The 19,623-nt window shown below is 58.7% G+C and overlaps 2 protein-coding genes across 2 annotated transcripts in view; one reads left to right on the top strand and one right to left on the bottom strand.

Annotated features, from left to right (window-relative positions):
• AHNAK2 (AHNAK nucleoprotein 2) overlaps window positions 1–18,370 on the top strand; it is a 42,569-nt gene extending 24,199 nt beyond the window's left edge. The window contains exon 7 of the mRNA XM_065518555.1: window positions 13–18,370. Coding sequence (XP_065374627.1) covers window positions 13–17,562 — 17,550 coding nt within the window. The 3' untranslated portion in view covers window positions 17,563–18,370. The remainder of the gene's footprint in view (window positions 1–12) is intronic.
• PLD4 (phospholipase D family member 4) overlaps window positions 17,832–19,623 on the bottom strand; it is a 13,226-nt gene continuing 11,434 nt past the window's right edge. Inside the window, exon 12 of the mRNA XM_015454259.4 lies at window positions 17,832–18,976. The gene's annotated coding sequence lies outside the window, so the exon portion shown is untranslated. The remainder of the gene's footprint in view (window positions 18,977–19,623) is intronic.

The raw sequence follows: 19,623 nt of genomic DNA, 5'->3' as shown, positions 1-19,623 counted from the left end.
CCTATGTTTCAGGACACGGATGTCGCTGATGGATGCAGAGAGACTCCCACGAAAACTCTGGAAGGAGATGGGGACCAAGAGAGACTCATCTCCAAACCCAGGGTGGGGAGAGGCAGGCAGACCCAGAGGGAGAGGCTCTCTTGGCCAAAATTTCAATCCATAAAGAGCAAGCGGGGGCCGGGACCCCAGAGGTCACACAGCTTGTCAGAGGCCTACGAGCCCAGGGACGCACATGACGTGTCCCCTACAAGCACAGACACAGAGGCCCAGCTCGCAGTGGAGCGCCAAGAGCAGAAGGCAGGGCCGGGCAGCCAGAGGAGGCGGAAGTTCCTCAACCTGAGATTCAGGACAGGCTCGGGACAGGGCCCTTCATCAACAGGAGAGCCAGGCAGGGGGTCCCAGAGAGGGGTGGGCCGTGCTGGGGTCCTGGAAGAGTTGGGGCCCTGGGGTGATAGCCTTGAGGACACTGGGGCTGCCACAGGCAGCAGGAGAGAGGAGAGGGCAGAACAGGATCGAGAAGTGACACAGTTGCCCACAGAGCTGGGTGACCCTAGAGCTTGTGAGGGAACCCCTGAGGAAGGGGGACTCAGGGCAGCCAGGTTCCACAGAAAGACCCTGGAGGGGCAGGCACAGGAGACAGCAGTGGCCCAGGGGAAGCCCAGGGCCCAGCCAACTCCTGGAATGAGCTGGGAGGGTGAAGGTGAGGGACTGCAGAGCCTGGAAATTGGGATCGCCAGACTGTCCTTGAGAGACACAACCGAAGGAGGCACACAGATCGGCCCACCCAAAATTAGGGTGCGAGTACACGATTTAAAGACACCAAAATTCGCATTTTCTACCGAAAAAGAGCCAGAAAGAGAAAGGCGCATTAGTGCCCCACAGCGAGGGAAGAGACAGGACCTGTCCTCAAAAGTGGGTACTGGCCTGAATGTTGAGGAGGTGGAAGGAGCAGGGTGGGAACCAGGCAGGGAACCAGCCACATACGCAGAAGCACAAGAGGGTGAAGGAGATGGAGAAGGACTACAGAGGACAAGGATCACCCAGGAACAGGACAAGGTCGGGGAAGACAGAGAAGGACAGATGAGAATGCCCAAGTTCAAGATACCATCCTTAGGATGGTCGCCAAGCAAGCAGGCAAAGACAGGGAGAGAAAAAGCCACACAAGACACAGAGCAGGAAAGGGCAGGAGAGGCCATAGCAACAGCCGACAGAAGAGAACAGGGAGGCACGGAGGCAGGACTAAAAGATAAGGAAGATAGAGACTCAATGACAAACGAAACAAAATTACAATTAACACATGACCAAAAACCCTTGAAAAAGGAACAAATTCTGAAAGAAAAGGATGTGGCCACCAAAGACAGCAAGTTCAAAATGCCCAAGTTCAAGATGCCATCCTTCGGAGTGTCGGCCCCAGGCAAGTCCATCGAGACCTCGGTGGACATGTCTGTGTCAAAGATGGAGGCCGATGTGAGCCTCCCCTCCATGCAGGGGGAACTCAAGACCACTGACCTCAGCATTCAGCCCCCTTCCGCTGACCTGGAGGTCCAGGCTGTCCAGGTGGATATGAAGCTCCCGGAGGGCCATGTGCCCGAGGGAGCTGGCCTCAAAGGGCACCTGCCCAATGTGGAGATGCCAAGTTTGAAGATGCCCAAAGTGGACCTCAAAGGCCCCCAGGTGGATATCAAGGGCCCCAAGCTGGACCTGAAAGGCCCCAAGGTGGAGGTGACGGCCCCCGACATGGAGGTGTCTCTGCCCAGCGTGGAGGTGGACATCCAGGCCCCAGGAGCCAAGCTGGACGGCGCACGACTGGAGGGGGAACTGTCCCTGGCTGACAAGGATGTGACCGTGAAAGACAGCAAGTTCAAAATGCCCAAGTTCAAGATGCCATCCTTTGGGGTGTCGGCCCCAGGCAAGTCCATCGAGGCCTCGGTGGACGTGTCCGTGCCAAAGGTGGAGGCCAATGTGAGCCTCCCCTCCATGGAGGGGGACCTCAAGACCACTGACCTCAGCATTCAGTCCCCTTCCGCCGAGCTGGAGGTACAGGCTGTCCAGGTAGACATGAAGCTCCCTGAGGGCCACATGCCCGAGGGAGCCAGCCTCAAAGGGCACCTGCCCAAGGTGCATATGCCCAGTTTGAAGATGCCCAAAGTGGACCTCAAGGGCCCCCAGGTGGATATCAAGGGCCCCAAGCTGGACCTGAAGGGCCCCAAGGTGCAGGTGACGGCCCCTGACGTGGAGGTGTCCCGGCCCAGCATGGAGGTGGAAATCCAGGCCCTGGGAGCCAAGCTGGATGATGCCCAGCTGGAGGGGGAACTGTCCCTGGCCGACAAGGACGTGACCACCAAACACACCAAATTCAAAATGCCCAAGTTCAAGATGCCATCCTTCGGGGTGTCGGCCCCAGGCAAGTCCATCGAGGCCTCGGTGGACGTGTCTGTGCCGAAGGTGGAGGCAGATGTGAGCCTCCCCTCCATGCAGGGGGACCTCAAGACCACTGACCTCAGCATTCAGCCCCCTTCCGCTGACCTGGAGGTCCAGGCTGTCCAGGTGGACGTGACGATCCCAGAAGGCCACATGCCCGAAGGAGCTGGCCTCAAAGGGCACCTGCCCAAGGTGGAGATGCCAAGTTTGAAGATGCCCAAAGTAGACCTCAAAGGCCCCCAGGTGGATATCAAGGGACCCACGCTGGACCTGAAAGGCCCCAAGGCGGAGGTGACGGCCCCCGACGTGGAGGTGTCTCTGCCCAGCATGGAGGTGGACCACCAGACCCCAGGAGTCAAGCTGGATGGTGTGCGGCTGGAGGGGGACCTGTCCCTGGCCGACAAGGGCGTGACCACCAAAGACAGCAAGTTCAAAATGCCCAAATTCAAGATGCCGTCCTTCGGGGTGTCGGCCCCAGGCAAGTCCATTGAGGCCTCGGTGGATGTGTCTGTGCCAAAGATGGAGGCCGACGTGAGCCCCCCCTCCATGCAGGGGGACCTCAAGACCACTGACCTCAGCATTGAGCCCCCATCCGCTGAGCTGGAGGTCCAGGCTGTCCAGGTGGACGTGAAGCTCCCTGAGGGCCACGTGCCTGAGGGAGCTGGCCTCAAAGGGCACCTACCCAAGGTGCAGAGGCCCAGTTTCAAGATGCCCAAAGTGGATGTCAAGGGCCCCAAGCTGGACCTGAAAGGCCCCAAGGCGAAGGTGATGACCCCTGACGTGGATGTGTCTCTGCCCAGTGTGGAGGTGGACATCCAGGCCCCAGGAGCCAAGCTGGACGGCACACGGCTGGAGAGGGAACTGTCCCTGGCTGACAAGGATGTGACTGTGAAAGACAGCAAGTTCAAAACGCCCAAGTTCAAGATGCCGTCCTTCGGGGTGTCGGCCCCAGGCAAGTCCATCGAGGCCTCAGTGGACGTGTCTGCGCCGAAGGTGGAGGCCGACGTGAGCCTCGTCTCCATGCAGGGGGGTCTCAAGACCACGGACATAAGCATTCAGCCCCCTTCCGCCGACCTGGAAGTCCAGGCTGGCCAAGTGGACATGACGCTCCCAGAGGCCCACGTGCCCGAGGGAGCTGGCGTCAAAGGGCACCTGCCCAAGGTGGAGATGCCCAGTTTCAAGATGCCCAAAGTGGACCTCAAGGGCCCCCAGGTGCACATCAAGGGCCCCAAGCTGGACCTGAAAGGCCCCAAGGCGGAGGTGACGGCCCCTGATGGGGAGAGGTCTCTGCCCAGCATGGAGGTGGACATCCAGGCCCCGGCGGCCAAGCTGGACGGTGCAGGGATGGAAGGGGAACTGTCCCTAGCCGACAAGGATGTGACTGCCAAAGACAGCAAGTTCAAAATGCCCAAGTTCAAGATGCCATCCTTCGGGGTGTCTGCCCCAGGCAAGTCCATCGAGGCCTCGGTGGATGTGTCTGTGCCAAAGATGGAGGCCAACGTGAGCCTCCCCTCCATGCAGGGGGACCTCAAGACCACTGACTTCAGAATTCAGCCCCCTTCCGCTGACGTGGAGGTCCAGGCTGTCCAGGTGGATGTGACGCTACCGGAAGGCCACATGCCCGAGGGAGCCAGCCTCAAAGGGCACCTGCCCAAGGTGGAGATGCCAAGTTTGAAGATGCCCAAAGTGGATCTCAAAGGGCCCCAGGTGGATATCAAGGGCCCCAAGCTGGACCTGAAAGGCCCCAAGGCGAAGGTGACAGCCCCCGATGTGGAGGTGTCTCTGCCCAGCGTGCAGGTGGACCACCAGACCCCAGGAGTCAAGCTGGATGGCGTGCGGCTGGAGGGGGACCTGTCCCTGGCCGACAAGGACGTGACCGCCAAAGACAGCAAATTCAAAATGCCTAAGTTCAAGATGCCATCGTTCGGGCTGCCCGCCCCAGGCAAGTCCATGGAGGCCTCAGTGGACGTATCTGTGCCGAAGGTGGACTTCAAGACCACGGACATAAGCATTCAGCCCCCTTCCACCGATCTGAAGGTCCAGGCTGGCCAAGTGGATGTGAGGCTCCTGCAGGGCCACCTGCCCGAGGGAGCTGGCATCAAAGGGCACCTGCCCAAGGTAGAGATGCCCAGTTTCAAGATGCCCAAAGTGGACCTCAAGGGCCCCCAGGTGCACATCAAGGGCCCCAAGCTAGACCTGAAGGGCTCCAAGGTGGAGGAGACGGCCCCCGACATGGAGGTGTCTCTGCCCAGCGTGGAGGTTGACGTCCAGGCCCCGGCAGCCAAACTGGATGGCGTGGGGCTGGAGGGGGACCTGTCCCTGGCCCACAAGGATGTGACTGCCAAAGACAGCAAGTTCAAAATGCCGAAGTTCAAGATGCCATCCTTCGGGGTGTCGGCCCCAGGCAAGTCCATCGAGGCCTCGATGGACGTGTCTACACCAAAGGTGGAGGCTGAACTGAGCCTCCCCTCCATTCAGGGGGACCTCAAGACCACTGACCTCAGCATTCAGCCCCCTTCCGCTGACCTGCAGGTCCAGGCTGTCCGGGTGGACATGACGCTCCCGGAAGGCTACATGCCCGAGGGAGCTGGCCTCAAAGGGCACCTGCCCAAGGTGCAGATGCCCAGTTTCAAGATGCCCAAAGTGGACCCCAAAGGCCCCCAGGTTGATATCAAGGGCCCCACGCTGGACCTGAAAGGCCCCAAGGCGGAGGTGACAGCCCCCGTCGTGGAGGTGTCTCTGCCCAGCGTGGAGGTGGACATGCAGGCCCCCGGAGCCAAGCTGGATGATGCACGGCTGGAGGGAGACCTGTCCCTGGCCGACAAGGACGTGACCGCCAAACACAGCAAGTTCAAAATGCCTAAGTTAAGGGGGCCATCCTTGGGGGTGTCGGCCCCAGGCAAGTCTATTGAGGCCTCGGTGGCCGTGTCTGTTCCAAAGGTGGAGGCCGACGTGAGCCTGTCCTCCATGCAGGGGGACCTCAAAACCACTGACCTCATCATTCAGCCCTCTTCCGCCAACCTGGAGATCCAGGCTGTCCAGGTGGATATGACGCTCCCGGAGGGCCACCTGCCCAAGGGAGCTGGCGTCAAAGGGCACCTGCCCAAGGTGGAGATGCCCAGTTTCAAGATGCCCAAAGTGGACCTCAAGGGCCCCCAGGTGCACATCAAGGGCCCCAAGCTGGACCTGAAAGGCCCCAAGGCGGAGGTGACGGCCCCCGACGTGGAGGTGTCTCTGCCCATCATGGAGGTGGACATCCAGGCCCCGGCGACCAAGCTTGACGGTGCAGGGATGGAGGGAGACCTGTCCCTAGCTGACAAGGACGTGACCGCCAAAGATGGCAAGTTCAAAATGCCCAAGTTCAAGATGCCATCCTTCGGGGTGTCGGCCCCAGGCAAGTCCATCGAGGCCTCGGTGGACGTGTCCGTGCCAAAGGTGGAGGCCGACGTGAGCCTCCCCTCCATGCAGGGGGACCTCAAGACCACTGACCTCAGCATTCAGCCCCCTTCCGCTGACCTGGAGGTCCAGGCTGTCCGGGTGGACGTGACGCTCCCAGAAGGCCACGTGCCCGAAGGAGCTGGCCTCAAAGGGCACCTGCCCAAGGTGGAGATGCCCAGTTTGAAGATGCCCAAAGTGGACCTCAAAGGCCCCCAGGTGGACATCAAGGGCCCCACGCTGGACCTGAAAGGCCCCAAGGCGGAGGTGACGGCCCCCGACGTGGAGGTGTCTCTGCCCAGCATGGAGGTGGACATCCAGGCCCCAGGAGCCAAGCTGGACCACACGCGGATGGAGGGGGACCTGTCCGTAGCCGACAAGGACTTGACCGCAAAAGACAGCAAGTTCAAAATGCCCAAGTTCAAGATGCCGTCCTTTGGAGTGTCGGCCCCAGGCAAGTCCATCGAGGCCACGGTGGACGTGTCTGCGCCGAAGGTGGAGGCTGACGTGAGCCTCCCCTCCATGCAGGGGGACCTCAAGACCACTGACCTCAGCATTGAGCCCCCATCCGCTGAGCTGGAGGTCCAGGCTATCCAGGTGGACGTGAAGCTCCCGGAGGGCCACGTGCCCGAGGGTGCTGGCCTCAAAGGGCACCTGCCCAAGGTGCAGATGCCCAGTTTCAAGATGCCCAAAGTGGACGTCAAGGGCCCCAAGCTGGACCTGAAAGGCCCCAAGGCAGAGGTGATGACCCCTGACGTGGATGTGTCTCTGCCCAGCGTGGAGGTGGACATCCAGGCCCCAGGAGCCAAGCTGGACGGCGCACGGCTGGAGGGGGAACTGTCCCTGGCTGACAAGGATGTGACCGCGAAAGACAGCAAGTTCAAAATGCCCAAGTTCAAGATGCCGTCCTTTGGGGTGTCGGCCCCAGGCAAGTCCATCGAGGCCTCGGTGGACGTGTCTGCGCCGAAGGTGGAGGCCGACGTGAGCCTCGTCTCCATGCAGGGGGGTCTCAAGACCACGGACATAAGCATTCAGCCCCCTTCTGCCGACCTGGAAGTCCAGGCTGGCCAAGTGGACATGACGCTCCCAGAGGCCCACCTGCCCGAGGGAGCCGGCGTCAAAGGGCACCTGCCCAAGGTGGAGATGCCCAGTTTCAAGATGCCCAAAGTGGACCTCAAAGGCCCCCAGGTGCACATCAAGGGTCCCAAGCTGGACCTGAAAGGCCCCAAGGCGGAGGTGACGGCCCCCGACGTGGAGGTGTCTCTGCCCAGCGTGGAGGTGGACGTCCAGGCCCCAGGAGTCAAGCTGGATGATGCACGACTGGAGGGGGAACTGTCCCTGGCCGACAAGGACGTGTCCACGAAACACAGCAAGTTCAAAATGCCCAAGTTCAAGATGCCATCCTTCGGGGTGTCGGCCCCAGGCAAGTCCATCGAGGCCTCGGTGGACATGTCTGTGCCGAAGGTGGAGGCAGATGTGAGCCTCCCCTCCATGCAGGGGGACCTCGAGACCACAGACCTCAGCATTCAGCCCCCTTCTGCTCACCTGGAGGTCCAGGCTGTCCAGGTGGACGTGACGCTCCCTGAAGGCCATGTGCCCGAGGGAGCTGGCCTCAAAGGGCACCTACCTAAGATGGAGATGCCCAGTTTCAAGATGCCCAAAGTGGACCTCAAAGGCCCCCAGGTGGATATCAAGGGCCCCAAGCTGGACCTGAAAGGCCCCAAGGCAGAGGTGACGGCCCCCGACGTGGAGGTGTCTCTGCCCAGCGTGGAGGTGGATGTCCAGGCCCCAGGAGTCAAACTGGATGGCGCGCGGCTGGAGGGGGACCTATCCCTGGCCGACAAGGACGTGACCGCCAAAGACAGCAAATTCAAAATGCCCAAGTTCAAGATGCCATCGTTCGGGCTGTCCGCCCCAGGCAAGTCCATGGAGGCCTCAGTTGACCTGTCTGCGCCGAAGGTGGAGGCCGACGTGAGCCTCCCCTCCATGCAGGGGGACCTCAAGACCACGGACCTCAGCATTCAGCCCCCATCCGCCGACCTGGAAGTCCAGGCTGTACAGGTGGACATGACGCTCCTGGAGGGCCACTTGCCCGAGGGAGCCGGCATCAAAGGGCACCTGCCCAAGGTGCAGATGCCCAGTTTCAAGATGCCCAAAGTGGACCTCAAAGGCCCCCAGGTGGATATCAAGGGCCCCAAGCTGGACCTGAAAGGCCCCAAGGCGGAGGTGACGGCCCCCGACGTGGAGGTGTCTCTGCCCAGCATGGAGGTGGACATCCAGGCCCCGGGAGCCAAGCTGGACCACACGCGGATGGAGGGGGACCTGTCCGTAGCCGACAAGGACTTGACCGCAAAAGACAGCAAGTTCAAAATGCCCAAGTTCAAGATGCCGTCCTTTGGGGTGTCGGCCCCAGGCAAGTCCATCGAGGCCACGGTGGACGTGTCTGCGCCGAAGGTGGAGGCCGACGTGAGCCTCCCCTCCATGCAGGGGGACCTCAAGACCACTGACCTCAGCATTGAGCCCCCATCCGCTGAGCTGGAGGTCCAGGCTGTCCAGGTGGACGTGAAGCTCCCAGAGGGCCACGTGCCCGAGGGTGCTGGACTCAAAGGGCACCTGCCCAAGGTGCAGATGCCCAGTTTCAAGATGCCCAAAGTAGACGTCAAGGGCCCCAAGCTGGACCTGAAAGGCCCCAAGGCGGAGGTGATGACCCCTGACGTGGATGTGTCTCTGCCCAGCGTGGAGGTGGACATCCAGGCCCCAGGAGCCAAGCTGGACGGCGCACGGCTGGAGGGGGAACTGTCCCTGGCTGACAAGGATGTGACCGCGAAAGACAGCAAGTTCAAAATGCCCAAGTTCAAGATGCCGTCCTTTGGGGTGTCGGCCCCAGGCAAGTCCATCGAGGCCTCGGTGGACGTGTCTGCGCCGAAGGTGGAGGCCGACGTGAGCCTTGTCTCCATGCAGGGGGGTCTCAAGACCACGGACATAAGCATTCAGCCCCCTTCTGCCGACCTGGAAGTCCAGGCTGGCCAAGTGGACATGACCCTCCCAGAGGCCCACCTGCCCGAGGGAGCCGGTGTCAAAGGGCACCTGCCCAAGGTGGAGATGCCCAGTTTCAAGATGCCCAAAGTGGACCTCAAAGGCCCCCAGGTGCACATCAAGGGTCCCAAGCTGGACCTGAAAGGCCCCAAGGCGGAGGTGACGGCCCCCGACGTGGAGGTGTCTCTGCCCAGTGTGGAGGTGGACGTCCAGGCCCCAGGAGTCAAGCTGGATGATGCACGACTGGAGGGGGAACTGTCCCTGGCCGACAAGGACGTGTCCACGAAACACAGCAAGTTCAAAATGCCCAAGTTCAAGATGCCATCCTTCGGAGTGTCGGCCCCAGGCAAGTCCATCGAGGCCTCGGTGGACATGTCTGTGCCGAAGGTGGAGGCAGATGTGAGCCTCCCCTCCATGCAGGGGGACCTCGAGACCACAGACCTCAGCATTCAGCCCCCTTCTGCTCACCTGGAGGTCCAGGCTGTCCAGGTGGACGTGACACTCCCTGAAGGCCATGTGCCCGAGGGAGCTGGCCTCAAAGGGCACCTACCTAAGATGGAGATGCCCAGTTTCAAGATGCCGAAAGTGGACCTCAAAGGCCCCCAGGTGGATATCAAGGGCCCCAAGCTGGACCTGAAAGGCCCCAAGGCAGAGGTGACGGCCCCCGACGTGGAGGTGTCTCTGCCCAGCGTGGAGGTGGACATCCAGGCCCCGGCGACCAAGCTTGACGGTGCAGGGATGGAGGGGGACCTGTCCCTAGCTGACAAGGACGTGACCGCCAAAGATGGCAAGTTCAAAATGCCCAAGTTCAAGATGCCATCCTTCGGGGTGTCGGCCCCAGGCAAGTCCATCGAGGCCTCGGTGGACGTGTCCGTGCCAAAGGTGGAGGCCGACGTGAGCCTCCCCTCCATGCAGGGGGACCTCAAGACCACGGACCTCAGCATTCAGCCCCCATCCGCCGACCTGGAAGTCCAGGCTGTACAGGTGGACATGACGCTCCTGGAGGGCCACTTGCCCGAGGGAGCCGGCGTCAAAGGGCACCTGCCCAAGGTGCAGATGCCCAGTTTGAAGATGCCCAAAGTGGACCTCAAAGGCCCCCAGGTGGATATCAAGGGCCCCAAGCTGGACCTGAAAGGCCCCAAGGCGGAGGTGACGGCCCTCGACGTGGAGGTGTCTCTGCCCAGCATGGAGGTGGACATCCAGGCCCCGGGAGCCAAGCTGGACCACATGCGGATGGAGGGGGACCTGTCCGTAGCCGACAAGGACTTGACCGCAAAAGACAGCAAGTTCAAAATGCCCAAGTTCAAGATGCCGTCCTTTGGGGTGTCGGCCCCAGGCAAGTCCACCGAGGCCACGGTGGACGTGTCTGCGCCGAAGGTGGAGGCCGACGTGAGCCTCCCCTCCATGCAGGGGGACCTCAAGACCACTGACCTCAGCATTGAGCCCCCATCCGCTGAGCTGGAGGTCCAGGCTATCCAGGTGGACGTGAAGCTCCCGGAGGGCCACGTGCCCGAGGGTGCTGGCCTCAAAGGGCACCTACCCAAGGTGCAGATGCCCAGTTTCAAGATGCCCAAAGTGGACGTCAAGGGCCCCAAGCTGGACCTGAAAGGCCCCAAGGCGGAGGTGATGACCCCTGACGTGGATGTGTCTCTGCCCAGCGTGGAGGTGGACATCCAGGCCCCAGGAGCCAAGCTGGACGGCGCACGGCTGGAGGGGGAACTGTCCCTGGCTGACAAGGATGTGACCGCGAAAGACAGCAAGTTCAAAATGCCCAAGTTCAAGATGCCGTCCTTTGGGGTGTCGGCCCCAGGCAAGTCCATCGAGGCCTCGGTGGACGTGTCTGCGCCGAAGGTGGAGGCCGACGTGAGCCTCGTCTCCATGCAGGGGGGTCTCAAGACCACGGACATAAGCATTCAGCCCCCTTCTGCCGACCTGGAAGTCCAGGCTGGCCAAGTGGACATGACGCTCCCAGAGGCCCACCTGCCCGAGGGAGCCGGCGTCAAAGGGCACCTGCCCAAGGTGGAGATGCCCAGTTTCAAGATGCCCAAAGTGGACCTCAAAGGCCCCCAGGTGCACATCAAGGGTCCCAAGCTGGACCTGAAAGGCCCCAAGGCGGAGGTGACGGCCCCCGACGTGGAGGTGTCTCTGCCCAGCGTGGAGGTGGACGTCCAGGCCCCAGGAGTCAAGCTGGATGATGCACGACTGGAGGGGGAACTGTCCCTGGCCGACAAGGACGTGTCCACGAAACACAGCAAGTTCAAAATGCCCAAGTTCAAGATGCCATCCTTCGGAGTGTCGGCCCCAGGCAAGTCCATCGAGGCCTCGGTGGACATGTCTGTGCCGAAGGTGGAGGCAGATGTGAGCCTCCCCTCCATGCAGGGGGACCTCGAGACCACAGACCTCAGCATTCAGCCCCCTTCTGCTCACCTGGAGGTCCAGGCTGTCCAGGTGGACGTGACGCTCCCTGAAGGCCATGTGCCCGAGGGAGCTGGCCTCAAAGGGCACCTACCTAAGATGGAGATGCCCAGTTTCAAGATGCCCAAAGTGGACCTCAAAGGCCCCCAGGTGGATATCAAGGGCCCCAAGCTGGACCTGAAAGGCCCCACGGCAGAGGTGACGGCCCCCGACGTGGAGGTGTCTCTGCCCAGCGTGGAGGTGGATGTCCAGGCCCCAGGAGTCAAACTGGATGGCGCGCGGCTGGAGGGGGACCTATCCCTGGCTGACAAGGACGTGACCGCCAAAGACAGCAAATTCAAAATGCCCAAGTTCAAGATGCCATCGTTCGGGCTGTCCGCCCCAGGCAAGTCCATGGAGGCCTCAGTTGACCTGTCTGCGCCGAAGGTGGAGGCCGACGTGAGCCTCCCCTCCATGCAGGGGGACCTCAAGACCACGGACCTCAGCATTCAGCCCCCATCCGCCGACCTGGAAGTCCAGGCTGTACAGGTGGACATGATGCTCCTGGAGGGCCACTTGCCCGAGGGAGCCGGCATCAAAGGGCACCTGCCCAAGGTGCAGATGCCCAGTTTGAAGATGCCCAAAGTGGACCTCAAAGGCCCCCAGGTGGATATCAAGGGCCCCAAGCTGGACCTGAAAGGCCCCAAGGCGGAGGTGATGACCCCTGACGTGGATGTGTCTCTGCCCAGCGTGGAGGTGGATGTCCAGGCCCCAGGAGCCAAGCTGGACGGCGCACGGCTGGAGGGGGAACTGTCCCTGGCTGACAAGGATGTGACCGCGAAAGACAGCAAGTTCAAAATGCCCAAGTTCAAGATGCCATCCTTTGGGGTGTCGGCCCCAGGCAAGTCCATCGAGGCCTCGGTGGACGTGTCTGCGCCGAAGGTGGAGGCCGACGTGAGCCTTGTCTCCATGCAGGGGGGTCTCAAGACCACGGACATAAGCATTCAGCCCCCTTCTGCCGAGCTGGAGGTCCCGGCTGTCCAGGTGGACGTGAAGCTCCCTGAGGGCCATGTGCCTGATGGAGCCAGCCTCAAAGGGCACCTGCCCAAGGTGCAGATGCCCAGTTTTAAGATGCCCAAAGTGGACCTCAAAGGCCCCCAGGTGGATATCAAGGGCTCCAAGCTGGACCTGAAGGGCCCCAAGGTGCAGGTGACGGCCCCCGACATGGAGATGTCCCAGCCCAGCATGGAGGTGGAAATCCAGGCTCCAGGAGCCAAGCTGGATGATGCCCAGCTGGAGGGGGAACTGTCCCTGGCTGACAAGGACGTGACCACCAAACACAGCAAGTTCAAAATGCCCAAGTTCAAGATGCCATCCTTCGGGGTGTCAGCCCCAGGCAAGTCCATCGAGGCCTCGGTGGACGTGTGTGTGCCGAAGGTGGAGGCCGACGTGAGCCTCCCCTCCATGCAGGGGGACCTCAAGACCACGGACCTCAGCATTCAGCCCCCATCCGCCGACCTGGAAGTCCAGGCTGTCCAGGTGGACATGATGCTCCCAGAGGGCCACTTGCCCGAGGGAGCCGGCGTCAAAGGGCACCTGCCCAAGGTGCAGATGCCCAGTTTGAAGATGCCCAAAGTGGACCTCAAAGGCCCCCAGGTGGATATCAAGGGCCCCAAGCTGGACCTGAAAGGCCCCAAGGCAGAGGTGACGGCCCCTGACGTGGAGGTGTCTCTGCCCAGCGTGGAGGTGGATGTCCAGGCCCCAGGAGTCAAACTGGATGGCGCGCGGCTGGAGGGGGACCTATCCCTGGCTGACAAGGACGTGACCGCCAAAGACAGCAAATTCAAAATGCCCAAGTTCAAGATGCCATCGTTCGGGCTGTCCGCCCCAGGCAAGTCCATGGAGGCCTCGGTGGACGTGTCTGTGCCGAAGGTGGAAGCCGACGTGAGCCTCCCCTCCATGCAGGGGGACCTCAAGACCACTGACTTCAGCATTCAGGCTGTCCAGGTGGACGTGAAGCTCCCGGAGGGTCATGTGCCCGAGGGAGCCAGCCTCAAAGGGCACCTGCCCAAGGTGCAGATGCCCAGTTTCAAGATGCCCAAAGTAGACCTCAAGGGCCCCAAGCTAGACCTGAAAAGCCCCAAGGCGGAAGTGATGACCCCCGATGTGGATGTGTCTCTGCCCAGTGTGGAGGTGGACATCCAGGCCCCGGGAGCCAAGCTGGACGGTGCACGGCTAGAGGGGGACCTGTCCCTGGCTGACAAGGATGTGACCGTGAAAGACAGCAAGTTCAAAATGCCCAAGTTTAAGATGCCGTCCTTTGGGGTGTCGGCCCCAGGCAAGTCCATCGAGCCCTTGGTGGACATGTCCGTGCCAAAGCTGGAGGCCGACGTGAGCCTGCCTTCCATGCAGGGTGACCTCAAGACCACTGACCTCAGCATTCAGTCCCCTTCCGCCGAGCTGGAGGTACAGGCTGTCCAGGTGGACATGAAGCTCCCTGAGGGCCACATGCCCGAGGGAGCCAGCCTCAAAGGGCACCTGCCCAAGGTGCAGATGCCCAGTTTCAAGATGCCCAAGGTAGACCTCAAGGGCCCCCAGGTGGATGTCAAGGGCCCCAAGTTGGACCTGAAAGGCCCTAAGGCAGAGGTGACGGTCCCCGACGTGGAGGTGTCTCTGCCCAGCACGGAGGTGGACATCCAGGCCCCAGGAGCGATGTTTCACGGCGCGGGGCTAGAGGTGGACCTGTCCCTGGTCCACGAGGATTTAGCTGCAAAAGACAGCAAGTTTCAAGTGCAAAAACTGAGCACGTCTGGTGCTGAATGGTCGTCAAAGAAAATTTCCATGTCATCCTCTGAAATCAAAGGAAATGTTACATTCCGTGAGAAGACTTCAGCATTTCCCATTGTGGAGTCTGTTGTTCGTGAAGGTGATCTTCATGATCCATCACGCGACAGTAACCTGGGGCTTGCTGTTGGAGAAGCTGGAGTGGATTCGAAGTTTAAGAAACTGCATTTTAAAATGCCCAAAGTTTCATTTTCTTCTGCCAAAACTGCTAAAGATAGTTTAGTCTCAGGTGCAGAATCTGGCGTAGGTCTTTCCACGATTCCCTTATCATCTTCAGAATCCTCAAGTTGTGAATTACAGCAGGTTTCGGGTGGTTCAGAGCCATCCATGCAGATGCCTGAGGTTGGTTTGACTGGGTTTCCATCATCCCGGATTGATCTCACTGGTCCTCACTTTGAATCTTCTATTCTCTCTCCCTGTGAGGGTGTTACACTTACAAAATACCAGGTGACCGTTCCCAGAGCTGCCTTGGCCCCTGAGCTTGCTCTGGAAATTCCTTCTGGGTCTCAGGCTGAGTTTCCTCTTCCCAAAACAGAGTGCTCTGCTGACCTGCAACCTCCAGAGGGAGTTCCAATATCTGAAACGGAAAGTCACTCTGGTCCACTGAATTCCATGATTCCTGTTTCTCTTGGTCAGGTGTCTTTTCCTAAATTCTATAAACCAAAGTTTGTGTTTTCAGTTCCCCAAATGTCAGTTCCTGAGGGAGACTTACATGCAGCAGCGGGTGCCCCAGTCATGTCTCCTCTTAGCCCTGGAGAGGGAGTGCAGTGCCCCTTGCCAAGCACCCATCTGCCATCCCCAGGCACCTCTGTGTCCCAGGGCCCGGAAGAGCTTGTGGCCTCCTTGCAGACATCAGTAGCGGTCCCCGGAGAAGCCCCTTCTGAAGATACTGACCACGAAGGGAAAGGGAGTCCCTTCAAAATGCCTAAGATTAAGCTTCCATCATTTAGGTGGTCCCCGAAGAAGGAAGCAGGGCCAAAGGTGGACCCAGAATGCAGCGTGGAGGACTCAAAACTCAGCCTGGTTTTAGACAAGGATGAAGTGGCCCCAAAGTCTGCCATGCACATAGATCTGCCTCCTGAGAGGGATGGAGAGAAGGAAAGGAGCACAAAGCCTGGCTTCGCCATGCCAAAACTTGCACTACCCAAAATGAAGGCTTCTAAGAGTGGGGTCAGCCTGCCACAGATAGACATGGATCCTTCTCTTTCTAGTGTCACAGCAGGGGGTAGCTTTCAAGACACAGAAAAGGCCAGCACTGACGGTGGTGGGGGAGGACTTGGTGCAACAGCAAGTGCCACAGAAGGTGAGGATGTGAACCTCCCCTGTCCACAGGTCCGCATTCCCAGTTTGGGCTTTGCCAAACCTGATCTCAGATCCTCCAAGGCCAAGGGGCAGGTGAGCCAGTCTGAAGCTGACCTGCCTCTTCCCAAACATGGTCTGTCTACCGAAGGTGACAGCAAAGGATGTGGGCTCGGCGATGTCCCAGCAAGCCAGCCTTGTGGGGAGGGGATAGCTCCCACACCTGAAGACCCCCTCCAGCCATCCTGTAGAAAACCAGATGCTGAAGTCCCCACAGTGGAAAGCCCAGAGGAGGAAGCCACGACCAGGGACTCGCAGGAAAGCTGGTTTAAAATGCCCAAGTTCCGCATGCCCAGCCTTAGGCGCTCTTCCAGGGACAGAGGCGGGGCTGGAAAGCTGGAAGTGGCTCAGACACAGGCACCGGCAGCAACAGGGGATGAAGCAGCAGCTAGAATCAAAGAGTTCCTTGTTTCTGGGTCAAACATGGAGGCAAGTATGTCCCTACAGCTCCCAGAGGCAGATGCAGAAGTGACAGCTTCTGAGAGCAAATCATCCACAGATGTTCTAAGGTGTGATCTTGACAGCACAGGCTTGAAGCTGCACCTTTCCACTGCTGGGATGACCGGGGATGAGCTTTCCACTTCTGAGGTCAGGATCCATCCAACCAAAGGACCTCTCCCTTTTCAGATGCCTGGCATGAGGCTTCCAGAAACCCAGGTTCTTCCAGGAGAAATACATGAGACTCCTCTTTCCAAGCCAGGACATGACCTTGCCAGCATGGAGGATAAAACAGAGACATGGTCATCCCAGCCTGAAGGTCCACTTAAACTGAAAGCTTCAAGTACTGATATGCCATCCCACGTTTCTGTGGTTAATATGGATCAACTGTGGGAAGATTCTGTACTAACTGTCAAATTCCCCAAATTAAAGGTACCGAGGTTCTCCTTCCCTGCCCCCAGCTCAGAGGATGACGTGTTCATCCCCACTGTGAGGGAAGTGCAGTGTCCAGAGGCAAATATTGACATAGCCCTTTGTAAGGAAAGTCCAGGGCTCTGGGGAGCCAGCATCCTGAAGGCAGGTGCTGGGGTCCCCAGGGAGCAGCCTGTGGAGCTTAACCTGCCTTTGGAAGCTTCCCCAATTTCAAAGGTTAGAGTGCATATTCAGGGTGCTCAGGTTGAAAGTCAAGAAGTCACTATACACAGCATAGTGACACCAGAGTTTGTAGATCTCTCAGCACCCAGGGCTTTTTCCACTCAGATTGTACGGGAATCAGAGATCCCTGCATCAGAGATTCAAACACCTTCATATGGATTTTCCTTATTAAAGGTGAAAATCCCAGAGCCCCGCACGCAGGCTACAGTGTACACAACAGTGACTCAGCACTCTAGGACTCAGGAGGGTGCAGAAGAGGCTCCCACACAAGCTGCCCCAGGAGCAGACTCCATTTCTGGAGATCTCCAGCCTGACACTGGAGAACCATTTGAGATGATCTCTTCCAGCGTCAATGTACTGGGACAGCAAACACTCACATTTGAACTTCCTTCTGGCCATCAGCTTGCAGACAGCTGTTCAGATGAGGAGCCAGCAGAAATTCTTGAGTTTCCCCCTGATGATAGCCAAGAGGCAACCACACCACTGGTGGATGAAGGCAGGGCTCCAAAAGAGAAACCAGAAAGTAAAAAATCTGGTCTGCTCTGGTTTTGGCTTCCAAATATTGGGTTTTCCTCTTCTGTTGATGAGACAGGTGTCGATTCCAAAAATGACATCCAGAGATCTGCTCCTATTCAAACACAGCCTGAGGCACGACCAGAGGCAGAACTGCCTAAAAAACAGGAGAAGGCAGGCTGGTTCCGATTTCCCAAATTAGGGTTCTCCTCATCTCCTACCAAGAAAAGCAAAAGCACCGAAGATGAGGCAGAGCTGGAAGAACAAAAACTTCAAGAAGAAACAATCACCTTTTTTGATGCCCAAGAAAGTTTCTCCCCTGAAGAGAAGGAAGAGGGTGAACTGGTCGGGCCTGTGAGCACTGGGCTGGACTCCGGAGTGACAGTGACATCTGCGGCAAGAACAGAGTTAATCCTGCTAGAGCAGAACAAAAAAGCTGATGATGTAGGCAAAGGCTCAGTCCTGTGACCAAATGAAGGCTGAGAGCTATGGCTCATCAGCATAAGAGAGATGCAAAAACTAAGTTGGAAAGTAAAGGCTACACACACATATGGAGCACCCCATCCCACAGCACATTACATCCACCTCACTTCACAGAACTGAGAACAGAGCAGAAATGACCAGAACACCTTTGTCACCATCACACTGCCCTCCTAAAATGGAACCAAAGCTTTGGATGCAAAGAAGGCACCCTGACTTCCCACAAGACACCAGAATTCACACGGTACTCAGAGGCATTGCTGGGAAAGTTTGTTGGTCTTTATTAGAAAAAGTTCAAGAGACCTGTCCATAATACCCAACAGAACATGAGTGTTTCTTTGAGGAAAGGGTTCTAATGTCTGTGGTGTACGAGTAGTTTTTGGTATAACTTCTTTCCTGCTGCTGCTGCTTCCTGGCAAACATAGTTTTCCTATTTCAGGCAGAGTGCGGTATATTCCAGGAGACGCTGTTTCCTTCTCTCTTAGCTTACTTCTTTGTTGAATTCTCACTAATGGCAAGCTTCAAGATGTTTTGTGTGACAATACACACGTGCTAGGCAGAAGGGTGATGGCGTCCAGTGGCTGGCAGCCGGGCCAGCAGAAGCCAGGACATCTGTGAGTTGTCATTCTCATCTATCCATGTCCACTTGCTTGCCAGCATCCACCAGTGCCTTGCCAGCGTGCACGGTCCCACACTGTGGCCCCTGAGTCTCCTAATGTACATGCTGCAGCCAGAATGCAGATGGAGCTGGCTTGGCTGTTCCCTGGATGGGCAATAAAGAAAGTGCTGCATCCCACGGTGAAGGCTGCTGAGGTCTTCTGTCTACGGGTGGAAGTTTACCAGTGCTTTCCCCCCACACACTCTGGTCTCTACTAAGTAGCTCTAGAGAACAGTCAAGGAGGAACATTAGAGTGGTTGCCTATGTATCATCCATTTGTCCAGGTCCTCCTCTGAGCTAGAGGCTGTGAGGAAGACAAGGAAGATAGGGCTGAGTTCACAGTGTGGCAGGGACACTGTGAATCCTGGTCTCTAAACCCTCCCTTCCTTCCTCCAGCTGGAGGCAGTGTGGGATGGGAGATAGAGTGCAGAGTGGGGACAGCACAGAAAGGTGTCCTTGGTCATCTTTAGTGGCCCATCCTCAGAAGCTTCCTTTATCAGAGGCTCTCTTGGGCAGCCCACAGGAAGCAAATCCACGTGCAGTAGTGGAGTGAGGTTCAAGGGGTTCCCTATAGTCTTTCAGTGGTCAGATCTCTTCCCAGCTGCCCTCAGATGCTCCTGCTGGGTTCATGGGTATGCAGTGTTCAAGGGGGTGGTTGGAACTTGCCCCCAGCTCCCTCCTGGCTTGGGTGGGCTCCTGGTGAGTAGCGCTCATGGGCCCCTGGGCAGGTGGCTGTTCTCATGGCTGTGGGCATGGGAGCAAGAGCTGGGCTGTAGCCAATCTGGAGGACGACAGTGCCTGAAGGGTGAAGGCCACTCTGAGGCTACCACTCCTTGTGCTGCCCTGAGAGGTTCCAGAGGAGTGACAGCTATGGGGTGCAGGAGCCTGGGCAGGGGAGAGGCTGGGTTCTTTCCCCATGCCACCATGGGCATATGTTCCCTGTGCTGAGTTGGCGAGGCCCATGGGTGTCATCCAAGTTAGGGGACATAGAAGCCTCTAGAAAGTTAAGTGACACAGGTCCCCTGGGGGCTCACAAGCAGGGGAAGGGGGAAGGGAAATTTGGTGGGCACTCATCCCACAGTTAAGCAAGGCTGTCACCCCCTCCCTTCCCAGGGCTTCCTGCCTCCTCTACTCCAACTTGTGTGTGCCAGACAAGCTAGGTGAGTGCAGCCCAGGGAGCACTGCAGAGGGAGGAGTCTGCCTGGCTCCATGGGGCTTTTATCCCTCTCTGATCCCAGAGTCAAGGCCTGGGATAGTGGGGACCTTGGTGCTAGAGGCCAGAGAGACAGCTGTCCCAGCACATGAGAAGTGGCTGAGCAGCAGGGGCCCCCACAGGGTTCTCACGTGGCCTTGGTTCTCTGTGTATGAGTTATCTATGCTGCATAAGAACA

The sequence above is a fragment of the Macaca fascicularis genome, chromosome 7 (genome assembly GCF_037993035.2).
Source record: "Macaca fascicularis isolate 582-1 chromosome 7, T2T-MFA8v1.1".
Taxonomy (NCBI): Eukaryota; Metazoa; Chordata; class Mammalia; order Primates; family Cercopithecidae; genus Macaca; species Macaca fascicularis.
Note: the sequence above shows the minus strand (reverse complement) of the source record. Positions and strands in the feature narration are given on the sequence as shown.